Source organism: Salvelinus sp. IW2-2015, linkage group LG16 (assembly GCF_002910315.2).
Source record: "Salvelinus sp. IW2-2015 linkage group LG16, ASM291031v2, whole genome shotgun sequence".
Lineage (NCBI taxonomy): Eukaryota > Metazoa > Chordata > Actinopteri > Salmoniformes > Salmonidae > Salvelinus > Salvelinus sp. IW2-2015.
In genome coordinates, this window is record NC_036856.1 from 18,073,433 (window position 1) to 18,086,194 (window position 12,762).

Sequence of the window (12,762 nt, forward strand, 5' to 3'; positions counted from 1 at the left end):
GAAGCGTTTTTCTTATCACAGAAACACCAGCTTTTCATCCCACACCACCTGCCAAAATACACATTTCCCTTCTCAAGGTCAGGGAAGTGGCTTTGCCCCATTGATAAGGGCAAAGGACTACTGTAACTTAAACCAAATATATAGTTTATTGATACCAAGAAAAAAAGTATTGTTACCTGGTCTGATCCCACTAAAGAATATACCTTACTTTGATTCAGTTTCTCCTCTTCTTATCTATGTGTATTACTCTCAGGCCCAGACTCTAGGCAACTAAATCGGAACGTGGAACATTTAGTAGAGACTGTGTATTGGTTGACTGATGAATGTATAGTTTCAGTAAGCTTACTTTATCTTCTTGGACCACTGAAGTGGCATTCTCACACGAAATTGGCTTAGCTATTCCATAAAGAAGTATATTTATTGAATCTTATTTATTGACTATTTATTCTGCCATATGTCAATCTATGTTCATTTAACATTTTAGTAATTTAGCAGACCAATGTAGACACTCCTATCCAGTGCGACTTACAATATAGTGAGTGCATACGTTTTCATTATTTTTCGTACTGTTCAGTCTAATCCTCCTTAACCCTTTTCTAACCTTGTACTTACAGGAATAATTGCATTGTAATATAAGTGCACCGTTAAGGTCCGTGCTATCTGGGAACCAGGGGTGGAATAAGTGCCTAATTGTCAAGATACTGTAATAGAAAATGACTCAAAGTAAAAATGATAGCCACCCAGTAAATTACTACTTGAGTAAAAGTCTAAAAGTATTTGGTTTTAAATGTACTTGAGTAAAAGTCTAAAAGTATTTGGTTTTAAATGTACTTAAGTATCAATTGGAAATGGAATTGCTAAAATGTACTTAAGTATCAACAGTAAAAGTATAAGTATAAACCATTTCAAATTCCTTATATTAAGCAAACCAGATGGCACGGTTTTCTTGTTTTTTAATTTTACGGATAGCACACTGCAACACTCAGACACCATTTAACGAAACATTTGTGTTTAGTGAGTCCTCCAGATCAGAGGCAGTAAGGATGACAAGAGATGTTCTCTTGATAAGTGTGTGAATTTGACCATTTTCCTATCAATGTAACGAGTACTTTTGGGTGCCAAGGAAAATGTATGGAGTAAAAAGTACATTATTTTCTTTAAGAATGTAGTGAAGTAAAAGTCAAAGTTGACTAAAACAAGAATAGAAAAGTAGAGATACCCCCCAAAAACTGCTTAAGTAGTACTTTAAGGTAGTTTAAGTACTTTACACCACTGCCGGGACCCTACAGTAGCCATTAAAGTTTACACTTAAAATGGTTACGGTCAGTGTTATGGTTAAGGTTTGGAACCTCTCAATGATCCCAGACAGCACTGACCGTAATGTTAAGGCGTGTAACTAAAAATGACTGATTTGCCCACCTTAGAAAATAAAATTGTCCGAAATATTTGGAAGTGTTACAAGTTCAGCCCACTCCTTATGCACGTTCGAGCCTCGTTGGCGCAGTAGGCAGCGCGTCAGTCTCATAATCTGAAGGTCGTGAGTTCGAGCCTCACACGGGGCAGATGTTTTGCCTAGCTCTGCTACTGGCTTTATTTGAGATGTCAATTTACCTATGAATGCGAACACAAGTTAATACATCGATAATGATGATATCAGTCCTTGAAGTTACGGCATGGCATGACTGCTTTTACAACGCATATTCCACTTAAGACCACATGGTGGGCGCAGTGTTCCATTTTAGATAAACCCCTGCAGGCTGGACATGCATATATACAGTGCATTCGGAAACTATTCAGACTTATTTTAAAATTGATTAAATATTTTTTTCATTCATCCCTCTACACACAATACCCCATAATGACAAAGCAAGAACAGGTTTTTAGACATTTTTGCAAAAAATACAATAAAATAACAGGTGCATCCTGTTTCCATTAATCATCCTTGAGATGTTTCTACAACTTCATTGGAGTCTACCTGTGGTATATTCAATTGGTGGACATGATTTGGAAAGGCACACACCTCTCTATATAAGGTTCCACAGTTGACAGTGCAAGTCAGAGCAAAAACCAAGCCAGAAATTGTCCTTAGAGCTCTGAGACAGGTTTGTTTTGTGGCACAGATGTGGGGAAGGGTACCAACAAATTTCTGCAGCATTGAAAGGCCCAAAGAACACAGTGGCCTCCATCATTCTTAAATGGAAGAAGTTTAGAACCACCAAGACTTCCTAGAGCTGGCCACCCAGCCAAAATGAGCAATCGGGGGAGAAGGGCCTTGATGGAAGCCACTCCCCAGTAAAATACACATGATAGTCCGCTTGGAGTTTGCCAAAAGTCACCTAAAGACTCTCAGAACATGAGAAACAAGATTCTCTGGTCTGATGAAACCAAGATTGAACTCTTTGGCCTGAATGCCAAGCTTCACGTCTGGAGGGACCCTGGCACCATCCCTATGGTGAAGCATGGTGGTGGCAGCCTCATGCTGTGGGGATGTTTTTCAGCAGCAGGGACTGGGAGACTAGTCAGGATCGAGGCAAAGATGAATGGAGCAAAGTACAGAGAGATCCTTGATGAAAACCTGCTCCAGTGCGCTCAGAACCTCAGACTGGGATGAAGGTTCACCTTCCAACAAGACAAAGCACACAGCCAAGACAATGCAGGGGAGGCTTCGGGACAAGTGTCTGAATGTCCTTGAGTGGCCCAGCCAGAGCCCGGACTTGAACCTGATCAAACATCTCTGGAGAGACCTGAAAATAGCTGTGCAGCGACGCTCCTCATTCAACCTGACAGAGCTTGAGAGGATCTGCAGAGAAGAATGGGAGAAACTCCCCAAATACAGGTGTGCCAAGCTTGTAGCGTCATACCCAAGAAGACTCAAGGCTGTAATTGCTGCAAAAGGACAGACGAGACCTCTAAAGCATTATTACTTTAGTGCTTTATTACAAAATGTTTTTGAATATTTTTATTCTGTACAGGCTTCCTTCTTTTCAGTCTGTCATTTAGGTTAGTATTGTGGAGTAACTACAATGTTGTTGATGCATCCTCAGTTTTCTCCTATCACAGACATTTAACTCCGTAACGGTTTTAAAATCATAATTGGCTTCATGGTGAAATCCCTGAGCGGTTTCCTTCTTCTCCGTTAACTGGGTTAGGAAGAACTCTTGTATCTTTGTAGTGACTGGGATTATTGATACACCATCCAAAGTGTAATTAATAACTTCCCCATACTCAAAGGGATATTCAATGTCTGCTTTTTTATTTTAACCCATCTACCAATAGGTGCACTTCTTTCGAGGCATTGGAAAACCTCTAGTCTTTGTCGTTGAATCTGTGCTTGCAATTCACTGCTCGACTGAGGGACCTTACAGATATTTTGTTTAATAAAAAAAAGATATATGTATTTAACTTTATTTAATTGTATGTGTGGGGTACAGAGCTGGGGTAGTCATTCAAAAATCATGTTAACACCATTATTGCACACAGAGTTAATCCATGCAATTTATTATGTGACTTGCTAAGCACATTTTTACTCCTAACTCTATTTATGCTTGCCATAACAAAGGATTTGAATTCTTTTTGACTCGAGATTTCAGCTTTTCATTTGTTTTTCATTTGTAACAATTTCTGAAAACAATTCAGTTTGACATTATGGGTTATTGTGTGTTGATCAGTGACGCAAAATCAAAATCGAATACATTTTCAATTCAGGCTGGAACCCAACAAAAAGTGTGAAACGTCAAGGGGTGTGAACACTTTCTGAAGAAACTGAAATGTTTTTTTGCTGTCTTGTGTGTGATGTTTCAGACCGAGCATTTCAATAATGTAGGTTGGTTTGCACGGTGTGTATGTGTGCGTGTGTGTTATATTCACAGAGAGAGAGCGAGCGAGCGCGCAGCTGTAACCTACCAAAGAACGGTGTTGCACTTTCTGAAGCGCATGGATTTTAAGTGGATAGCCTACTTAGAGTGTAAACGTCATGCGCTCTATTGAACAGCCCCAAGAATGTGACATTTTAACAGATCGATGCAGTTGATAAGGACAGCGAATTTGTTTTGGGATTGTATTTGGCTACTTTAATAGCCTATTGGGCTACTTTTACAAACGGCCATACCACTGCCAGGATACATTCATAGTCTATCTGATTGAAATGGTGCAATGTTCCGAAGGATACTCCAACGCGTTGACTTTTGGTTGATTTGGGTAACAGTTGTACTATTTGGAGCTTCTGGTGCAGGAGCGCACAGTTGCCATGAGGTTAAAACGGCTTTCCAATTGCGCCAGATCGGCTCGTTGAAATGGGTCCCCGAGGCACCTGGAACAGGTTAGTGCGCACTTGATCTAGCAGGTCCTAACACATGTTGTGTCCAGGAGCCAGATTCCCGCCGCTTGTGCACCTGTGCGTGCGGTGCACCCGTTTCTTTTCCATTCTTTTTCTTAAGGTATTGATACCTCAAAATCATAGAAATGTACAATTTGTTTACATTAATGTTAAGTGTCATGTAGCCTGTTAATTTTTGAGAAAAAATGAAGTTCATACTCATGTAAAAGCTTACACATGGTTCCCTGTACTGTGAATAGGACAAATAAACATAGTGAACAATGACGTATAGGCTATCTTCATTGGTAGTGACAGCAGTAATGCGCTCTTAGGATCGTTCACATTGTCAAAACTCGCACAAATGCATTGCAAGCTTACTCAAGTTTTCTGTCTGATACTGAAATTACATTTCCTTTTCACATTAGTGCATGTCATCCTCCTGATCCGAATATCTTTTCCGGCTACATCAGACAGAGATATGCCAATGAAAATGTTATAGGTTAGGTGATGGATGGCAAAATGAGCAAAAACTGTAACAAAGATTCAAGAGAAAGATTCAAGCAAACCTTTCTAGCAAGTAGGCCTAATAGTTAATGCTGTATCTTTGTGTATAGACCATGATTCCAAGAACTGGACGTGAGTCCCAAGAGTCATAATCTCTTATTTTTTTGCTTTTCAAATACTGAGCTTATTATATGAATGCAATGGCCATAACTGTCATAATCAATAACATTGCAGTTATATCAGCTCATAATTTGGCAAACACCAAAAACCATTCACACAATTTCAACCAATGTTCAATAATTGTTTGTTAAAGGTGTATAAACTAAACACCTACTGAACAGATTATAAACAACTTGAAAGTTAGAAGCCCCTTCATAAATATTTTTAAGTATACCTTAATATGAAGTGTGAGTCAAAACCATTTTGCAATTTAGTTTGGAGATAGTATCATAATCAAATATCCCATTAAAACCAAATAAATACACAAATGCACAGAAAATATTCTCTCTGTCTCTCTCTCTGTCTCTCTCTCCTCATTTATATTGGTCAGATCAAGTGACCTGAGCCCCAGGGGCCACAATAACTGAGCTGCGTGACAGTACATATACAGGTCATTAGGTTTAATAGACTGCTTGTCCTGCTCGAACATCATGGCTATACTTTATACTTCGCCTTTTATGGGGTACAAACTTGTTGTTTTGCATATCAATTTCATGTTGTCTCAATGGCACATGTAGATAAAAGAAAAAAAAGAAAATTGGGCCCTCTGGTTTGCTTAATATAAGGAATTTGAGAAAAAAATTGATACTTAAGTATATTTAAAACCAAATACTTTTAGACTTTTACTTTTAGTATTTTACTGTGTGACTTTCGCTTTTACTTGAGTCCTTTTCTATTAAGGTATCTTTACTTTTACTCAAGTATGACAATTGGGTACTTTTTCTACCACTAATAGAAAGTCTACACCTCCTTGAACTTTTAAAATGTTTTGTTGTGTTACAAAGTGGGATTTAAATAGATTTCATTGTAATATTTTTTCATTGATTTATTCCATAATGTCAACAACAAAAAAATCAAAATTAATATTCAAAATACACAAAATATTCCATAATGTCAAAGTGAAAAGAAAATTCTACACATTTTTACAAAGTAATAAAATTTGAATAACAAAAATATAGTAATTGCACAAGTATTCACCTTTGTTTAGGCAAGCCTAAATTAGTTCAGAAGTAAAATTTGGCTTAACAAATCACATAATAAGTTATATGGATTCAGTCTGTGTGAAATAATGATTTTTGAATGACTACCCCTTCCTCTGTCCCCCGTACATGCAACATCTGTMAGGTCCCTCAGTCAAGTATTGMATTTCAAGCACAGATTCAACTACAAAGACCAGGGAGCTTTTCGAAAAGCCTCAGTGATTGGTAGATGGGTAACAATAGCAAATCAGACATTGAATATTAGGGCTCCCGAGTGGTGCAGCGGTCTAAGACACTGCATCTCAGTGCTAGAGGCCCTACAGACCCTGGTTCAATCCTGGGCTGTATTACATCCAGCTGTGTTTGGGAGTCCCATTGGGCAGCGCACAATTGGCCCAGTGTTGTCTGGTGTAGGGTTTGACCAGGCTGTCATTGAAAATAAGAATTTGTTCTTATCTGACTTGCCTAGTTAAAAAATAAAAATGTATCTTTAAGCATGGCCAAGTTAATAATTATACTGTGGATGATGTATTAAACCACTCAGACACAAAAATGATGCAGTCGTCCTTCTGAACTGAGCTTGAGGACAGGAAGGAAACTAATTAGAGACGTCATCATGAGGCCATTGGTGATTTTAAACAGCTACAGAGTTCAATGGCCTAAATGACAGAGTGAAAAGAAGAATACAAATATACAGAATAAGTGCAAGACACTAAAGTAATACTGCAAAAAAAAAACGCAAAGGAATACACTTTTTGGTCAAAATGCAAATCCTTATGTTTGGGGCAATTCCAACACAACACATCACTGAGCAACTGCCTCTATTTTCAAGCATAGGGAGTTTTTCAGGATGAAAAGAAACAGGATGGAGCTAAGCACAGGCAAAATTCAGCTAAGCACCTGCTTCAAAAAAGGAATTCACCTTTCAGCAGGACAATGACCTACAACACAAAGCAAAATCTACACTTCAGTTGCTTACCAAGAAGAGTGTTCCTGAGTGGCCAAGTTATATTTTCGACTTAAATATGCTTGAGAATCTATGGCACGTCTTGAAAATGGTTGTCTTGCCATGATCCCTAACACTTTAACAGAGGTTGAAGAATTTAAAAAAGAATAAATAGCAAATATCGCACAATACAGATGTGCAAAGCTCTTATAAGACTCACAGCTGTAATTGCTGCCAAATGGGTTTCTAACATGTATTTACACATGAGGGGGAATACTTATCTAATCAAGGTATATTTGTGTTTTATTTTTCATGTATTTTTCTTCTACTTACATAGTATTTTGTGTAGATCATTGACATACAATGAACAAAATAAAATGTAAAGAAATCCTAGGGGGGTTGTAGACTTTATATATGCACTGTATATTCATGTGTGGTATTGTATGATCACTGTGCCTTTTGGAAAGTACCCCAGTGTTTAACTGATTTATTTCAGTCTTAATAAGCCCCCTGTTCCTGTGTCCCTCTGCAGTGTCTATCACTTGCGCTGTGGTATTTTAATGTACAGTGCATGCATAACATCTTGTCCTTGGGGGAAAGTGTCACAGACACTGAATCCAGCCACAGCAATGCATTCTGGGACAAATGAGGGCTGACTCCAACAGCTGAGGAGACACTGGGCTTTGTCTGTTAGCACCCTGAGCCCCTTTCCTTTCACTGCTGTTTGCCCTCATCCTTATTAAAGGTCACACACATTGTTTGCATAAGTTGGGTAGAAAGTTTAGCAGGTAGAGGAAGCACAAAAAATAGAATAAGATGCTCGTATTCATTTAGAGGGTGATCACATTGAGGGGTGGATGGATGGGTGGGTTGTGGAAGATGTTATTCACCCCTGTGCTGCCGATGCCCAGTAGTGTAGGGCATGTGGTGGTGGCAGTGGGGATTGGGAAGGGGCCTGCTTTTTCCCATCTCGTGATCCCAATCAGCTGTTCTTCAGCTTGGTTTACAGTAGCTTGTCAATGTCAGATTCCTCACACACGAGACGAGTACGGTAATCATGAATCCTCACGCTTTCACTGCCTCTCAACCCCCTCTCAGGAGCTTGCTGTGAATGTGTATGACACTGTGTCCTGTCCTCCTCATCGCTCAGCTCACCTCCAATTCTGTCCTCATAAGTGGGATTGAAAGATATGTGAGATTTACTGTTTACTGTTTAAGACTTACTTTTAAGTAATATGAACATGCAGTGGTTGTATTGGGGGCTTCTGAGCCTGAGAAAAGCCATACTTGCGAGGACCAGACAGACATTGCTATTTCACACAACTGTGATAACATTTTAATACTTGAACAACAGAACATCCAGTGCATGTAAGTCTACATCACCTGTCATCAGTCACATGATTGATTTGTTCACACAATGCTGTCATGATTGACACGTCCAATGATTTAGGCCTGGTTGAGTTTTTAAGCATGTTAACTCTGGTGAGTTTAAACTCAGCTGCATCGCTCCGTTTCCTTCTGCATCTTCCTCTCTCTGCACCGTTGGAGCTCTTGTATCTGGACTTTGATTCAGCAAGGTCTGGCCGGATAGCCAAAGTCTATTTCTGAAGCTCTTTCTCTCTCTCTCTCTCGTTCCTGGCTCCACTTTCACATGCTGGTGTATTAGTTTCATATGGGAGATCAAGCTGATGGTGAGCCAGCTCGGGGGGGATGGAGGGGAGTGGGGAGGTGAGCGAGGACATCGGCTAGAGGGGCTAAGGGGTGCCAGGGTCACCCTGGACCTCATCCAAATGAGATTGTATTAGGGGACTCTTTGCTAACCCAAAGGGAACTTGAATACAGTATACACTGAGTGTACAAAACATTAGGAACACCTTCCTAACATTGAGTTGCATCCCTTTTTGCCTTCAAAGAGCCTCAATTCGTCAGGGTATGGACTCTACAAGGTGTCGAAAGTATTCCACAGGGATGCTGGCTCATGTTGACTCCAATGCTTCCCACAGTTGTGTCAAGTTGGTTGGGTGTCCTTTGGGTGGGGGACCATTCTTGATACACATGGGAAACTGTTGAGCATGAAAAACCCAGCAGCGTTGAAGTTCATGACAAACTAAGTTCATTAAAACTTTTGCCTTGCCCAGTCACCCTCTGAATGGCACACATACACAATCCATGTCTCAATTGTCTCAAGGGTTAAAAATCCTTCTTTAAACTTTCTCCTCCCCTTCATCTACACTGATTGAAGCAGATTTAACAAGTGACATCAATAAGCGATCATAGCTTTCACCTGGATTCACCTGGTCAGTCTATGTCATGGAAAGAGTAGGTGTTCCTAATGTTTTGTACACTCAGTGTAGATGCCCATGAGAAATAAGTGTAGAGAAATAATGTGTTGGAACCATTTATTCACTATTTATTTATTAAACTATTTGAGTAAGTATTATTAATCACATTTGGTCAAAGCTTCTAGCACACTTGAGCTATGTATTTCATATTGACACCTCAGTTGAGGTGTGTCATGTCAAAGATTGTCTGTTATATTGACAAGATAGTCAAGTGACAGCTCTAACAATGGAAATACATTGCCTCACAGATGAGAGGCAAACGGGAGGAGACGAGATCAGGTGGGACCATTCTAGCCAATGAGAGGGCAGATACTCGTGTGACCAACAGACCATAGAGATAGATAGAGGACTCAACTCTGTATCTGTGCCATTATAGCGTCTGTGACAGCATGGGCAGTGCAATTGAGGTTATCTCCATTTTAAGGTAGTCCATTTTCTTCTTCTTCATTGGCTGATTGTTCCCAACTCATAGGAATCCCCACCCAGTTGACTACTTTAAAATGGTGAAAGACCTCAATGGCAATGTCCATGCTCTATGACAACATCACAACTCCGATATATAGTACATTTTTTTCAAAGTTGCCGAAATGCCACGTGCGTCCACTTATATCAGTGAATTCGTAACAACCTAACCATTAAGCAACTTCTATTGCAATTACATTTTTTGTTGAACAAATTCAACACTCATTGACCTCTATACAGACATTCCTCCCTATGTGGGCTTGTTTTTATGGACAGATTTTGGGAGGAGTAAAACCTCTCGCTTTGCTTCTTCCTCTCTAGTCATGCTCAGGTTTGTTGTTGTAATATGTTTCCTCTTCTTTCCCAGATGGTGAGTTGCAGATCTGCAAGCACCCAGGCCCGTCATGTTGCACACGCAAGATGGAGGAGAGTTACCAGGCAGCAGTGCGCAGAGAGACTCTCCAGAACATCCGTTCCTACAGCTTTGAGCTCAAGTACCTCATTGTGGGCCATTCCTCTGCCTTCCAGGGTAAGGATATGGGGGGCCTGTGGGACAGGGCGAGGAGAGGGGCATGGGATGATGTTAGAATATATTCAACAAAAAATTTAATTGCTATTGAAGTTTCTTAATGGTTAGGTTGTTACGAATTCACTGATATCCCGAGAGAGCCATGATTCACTGAGAACCACTTCAGTGGCATTTGATATTGGTTTTGTACTATTCAATATTGGCTTTTAAAGCAAATATTTAGCCAGGCCTCACATTGAGAAATTAATAACTTGACTACTGCGCTCTGTATCTCTATCTGTCTATAGCTTTCTGTCTTTCTGGATGTCTGCGTCTGCCTCTGTCTCTGCCTCTGTCTCTGTCTCTGCCTCTGTCTCTCTCTCTCTCTCTCTCTCCTCATCTCTCTCTCTCTTTCCTCTCTCCTCTTTCTCTCTCTCTCTCTCTCTCTCTCTTTCTTTCTTTCTCTCTCTCTCTCTATTCAGCCATGTAGAGTAGAGAATACACAGCAGGTCTTGTTCTGAACCAATGAAAGACAGGGAGTGAAAAATGTTTACATTCACTGAGTATCCCTGGAGATGTGTTAACATTTGAATCAATCTGTCTCTCTAACGAGATGTCCTGAATGGGAGGGAAGAATAGTGGGGTTATCCTGCTCTGCTTTTCACAGAGAGGGCTGCTGGGCGGTTGCCTGGCTACCCAAACTCCTTGCTCCTGCCAAACTCTATGCCCGCCCACAGACGTTAGTTTCTTCTCTGCAATGAGTCTGGATCTGAGTACCTCCCCTACTATTTCTAGAATGGAAATACATTCTAGATCGTTTGATTGCTCCCAGAAACCGATGTGTTGGGCCAGACGTTTAGAAAATGTATACTCTGAGTGGTTAGAGATCCAATCGCTGATGACTTTGTTTTGTACAATATCCCTGATTTTGATGTCAACACAAACGACTTCAATGGTTGCACTCTCAGACTGAAGTATGTAACGAATGATAGAGCAGCGGAGTAATTCAGTTTGAGTCGTCAGGCAAGCTGGGTTGCTGGTCCCTGGCTTCTCAGAAAGGGAGGCTTTCTGGGCCTTTTATCTCTGCTGAAAGACAGATGATGTCAGTGAGTGATGTGGACAGTGTCCTCTAAGGATGCCTGCCGGGTCACTGCTCACTGGGCTTTCAGCAGTGGGTTTGCTGAGGTAACCTGATCTAATTGGCTTCTAGAATAAGGAATCTCATTACAACAAACATTTCACTCAAAGCATTATCATAGCAGTTTACATTTATGTGTTTGTAATGTGTTTACATTTATTTTTGTTTTGTGTCTGTTTCTGTGGATGTCTGCTGTGTGTACCATGTGTTTAAGTGCCTCAAACCTTATGCAGTTGGAGTTCAGAGGAAGTACACTCGGAAATGTTAATATTTGCATATTTTGCTGTCATTCTGTATCACTTTCAGAGGAAGTACACTCTGAAATATTTGCATATTTTGCTGTCATTCTGTATCACTTTCAGAAGTGATCATTAGCCTTTTGCTGTACTTCTTAATGTGTATATAATGTTCGCAGCATTTTGTTTACCGCTGTATTCCCTCTCTACTGAGTACTTCTTTAAACGCTACCCTCTGGTCCCCCTGACATCTGCTTCATTTCATCTCTCCTCTGAAGCCTCTTACAAATTGGTCTCTGGGAAAAGATCTAAGGTCCTGCCATCCACTTGTGAGAAATATGTGATGGACACTAATGGTTACAAATGAGATTCATGAGTTACATCTGAACCTCATTTTGACCAGGCTCAGAATGAGCCATAACACCCAATGAACATTCAGCAGCCAAAATAAGCTTGAGTTGATTTAGGCTTTAGACTGTTGCAGGGCCTGTACAGGTCTGTATCCCTTCACTCCATGCCCACCACCAAAGACTACACATTTACCCAAGTACCTAAGCACTACTTGTTGAAACCCTCAGAGGTTAGAGTAGATTGGACAGACTGACTGACACAACCCTGCCAGGCGGTGCAGAGACATGACACTGATCTTGCCATTTAGAACCTGCCAAGCTCAAACTTATGACCAGGGTGTGTCTTGGCCCAATGTGGGTGTTGGGGGTGGGAATGGGGTCCAGGCAGGGCATATGGGGTCAGCACTGCAGAGACCTAGGATATCCCCTTCAATCTGCCCCATTAAGGAGCCTGTAGCATGACTGGACGACATGGCCAGGACAGGAGTCAGGATAGCAGTCTTGGGACTCAGTAGTCAGTTATGGTGCTTGATGACCTGCATGCCCTCCTGTCCAGGCTGCTGGTCTGAACCTATCACAGATGAGCATGGGCTCATCACATGATCCCTGAGTAATCCCTTTCCTGTCACTCGATGCCCCTGTGTTTTGGACGCCGTTGCTAGGATAGGATACGTCCACATAGGGAAAAGAGTTGGAGATCCCTGATTCAGTGCACCTGGTTTTGAAAAGTGAGACTTATTGATCGCACACCTTCCCGTCACC

At 40.8% G+C, this 12,762-nt stretch overlaps 1 protein-coding gene and 1 non-coding gene across 2 annotated transcripts in view; both read left to right on the top strand.

Moving 5' to 3' along the window:
* Positions 1-1,489: 1,489 nt before the first annotated feature.
* On the top strand, positions 1,490-1,562 carry trnam-cau (transfer RNA methionine (anticodon CAU)). The gene has a single exon. It is a non-coding gene; the product is annotated as a tRNA-Met (tRNA).
* A 2,275-nt stretch (positions 1,563-3,837) lies between these two features.
* gpc5b (glypican 5b) overlaps positions 3,838-12,762 on the top strand; it is a 77,242-nt gene continuing 68,317 nt past the window's right edge. Inside the window, 2 exon segments of the mRNA XM_070447574.1 lie at positions 3,838-4,318; positions 10,136-10,297. Of these exon segments, the coding sequence (XP_070303675.1) occupies positions 4,153-4,318; positions 10,136-10,297 (328 nt within the window). The 5' untranslated portion in view covers positions 3,838-4,152.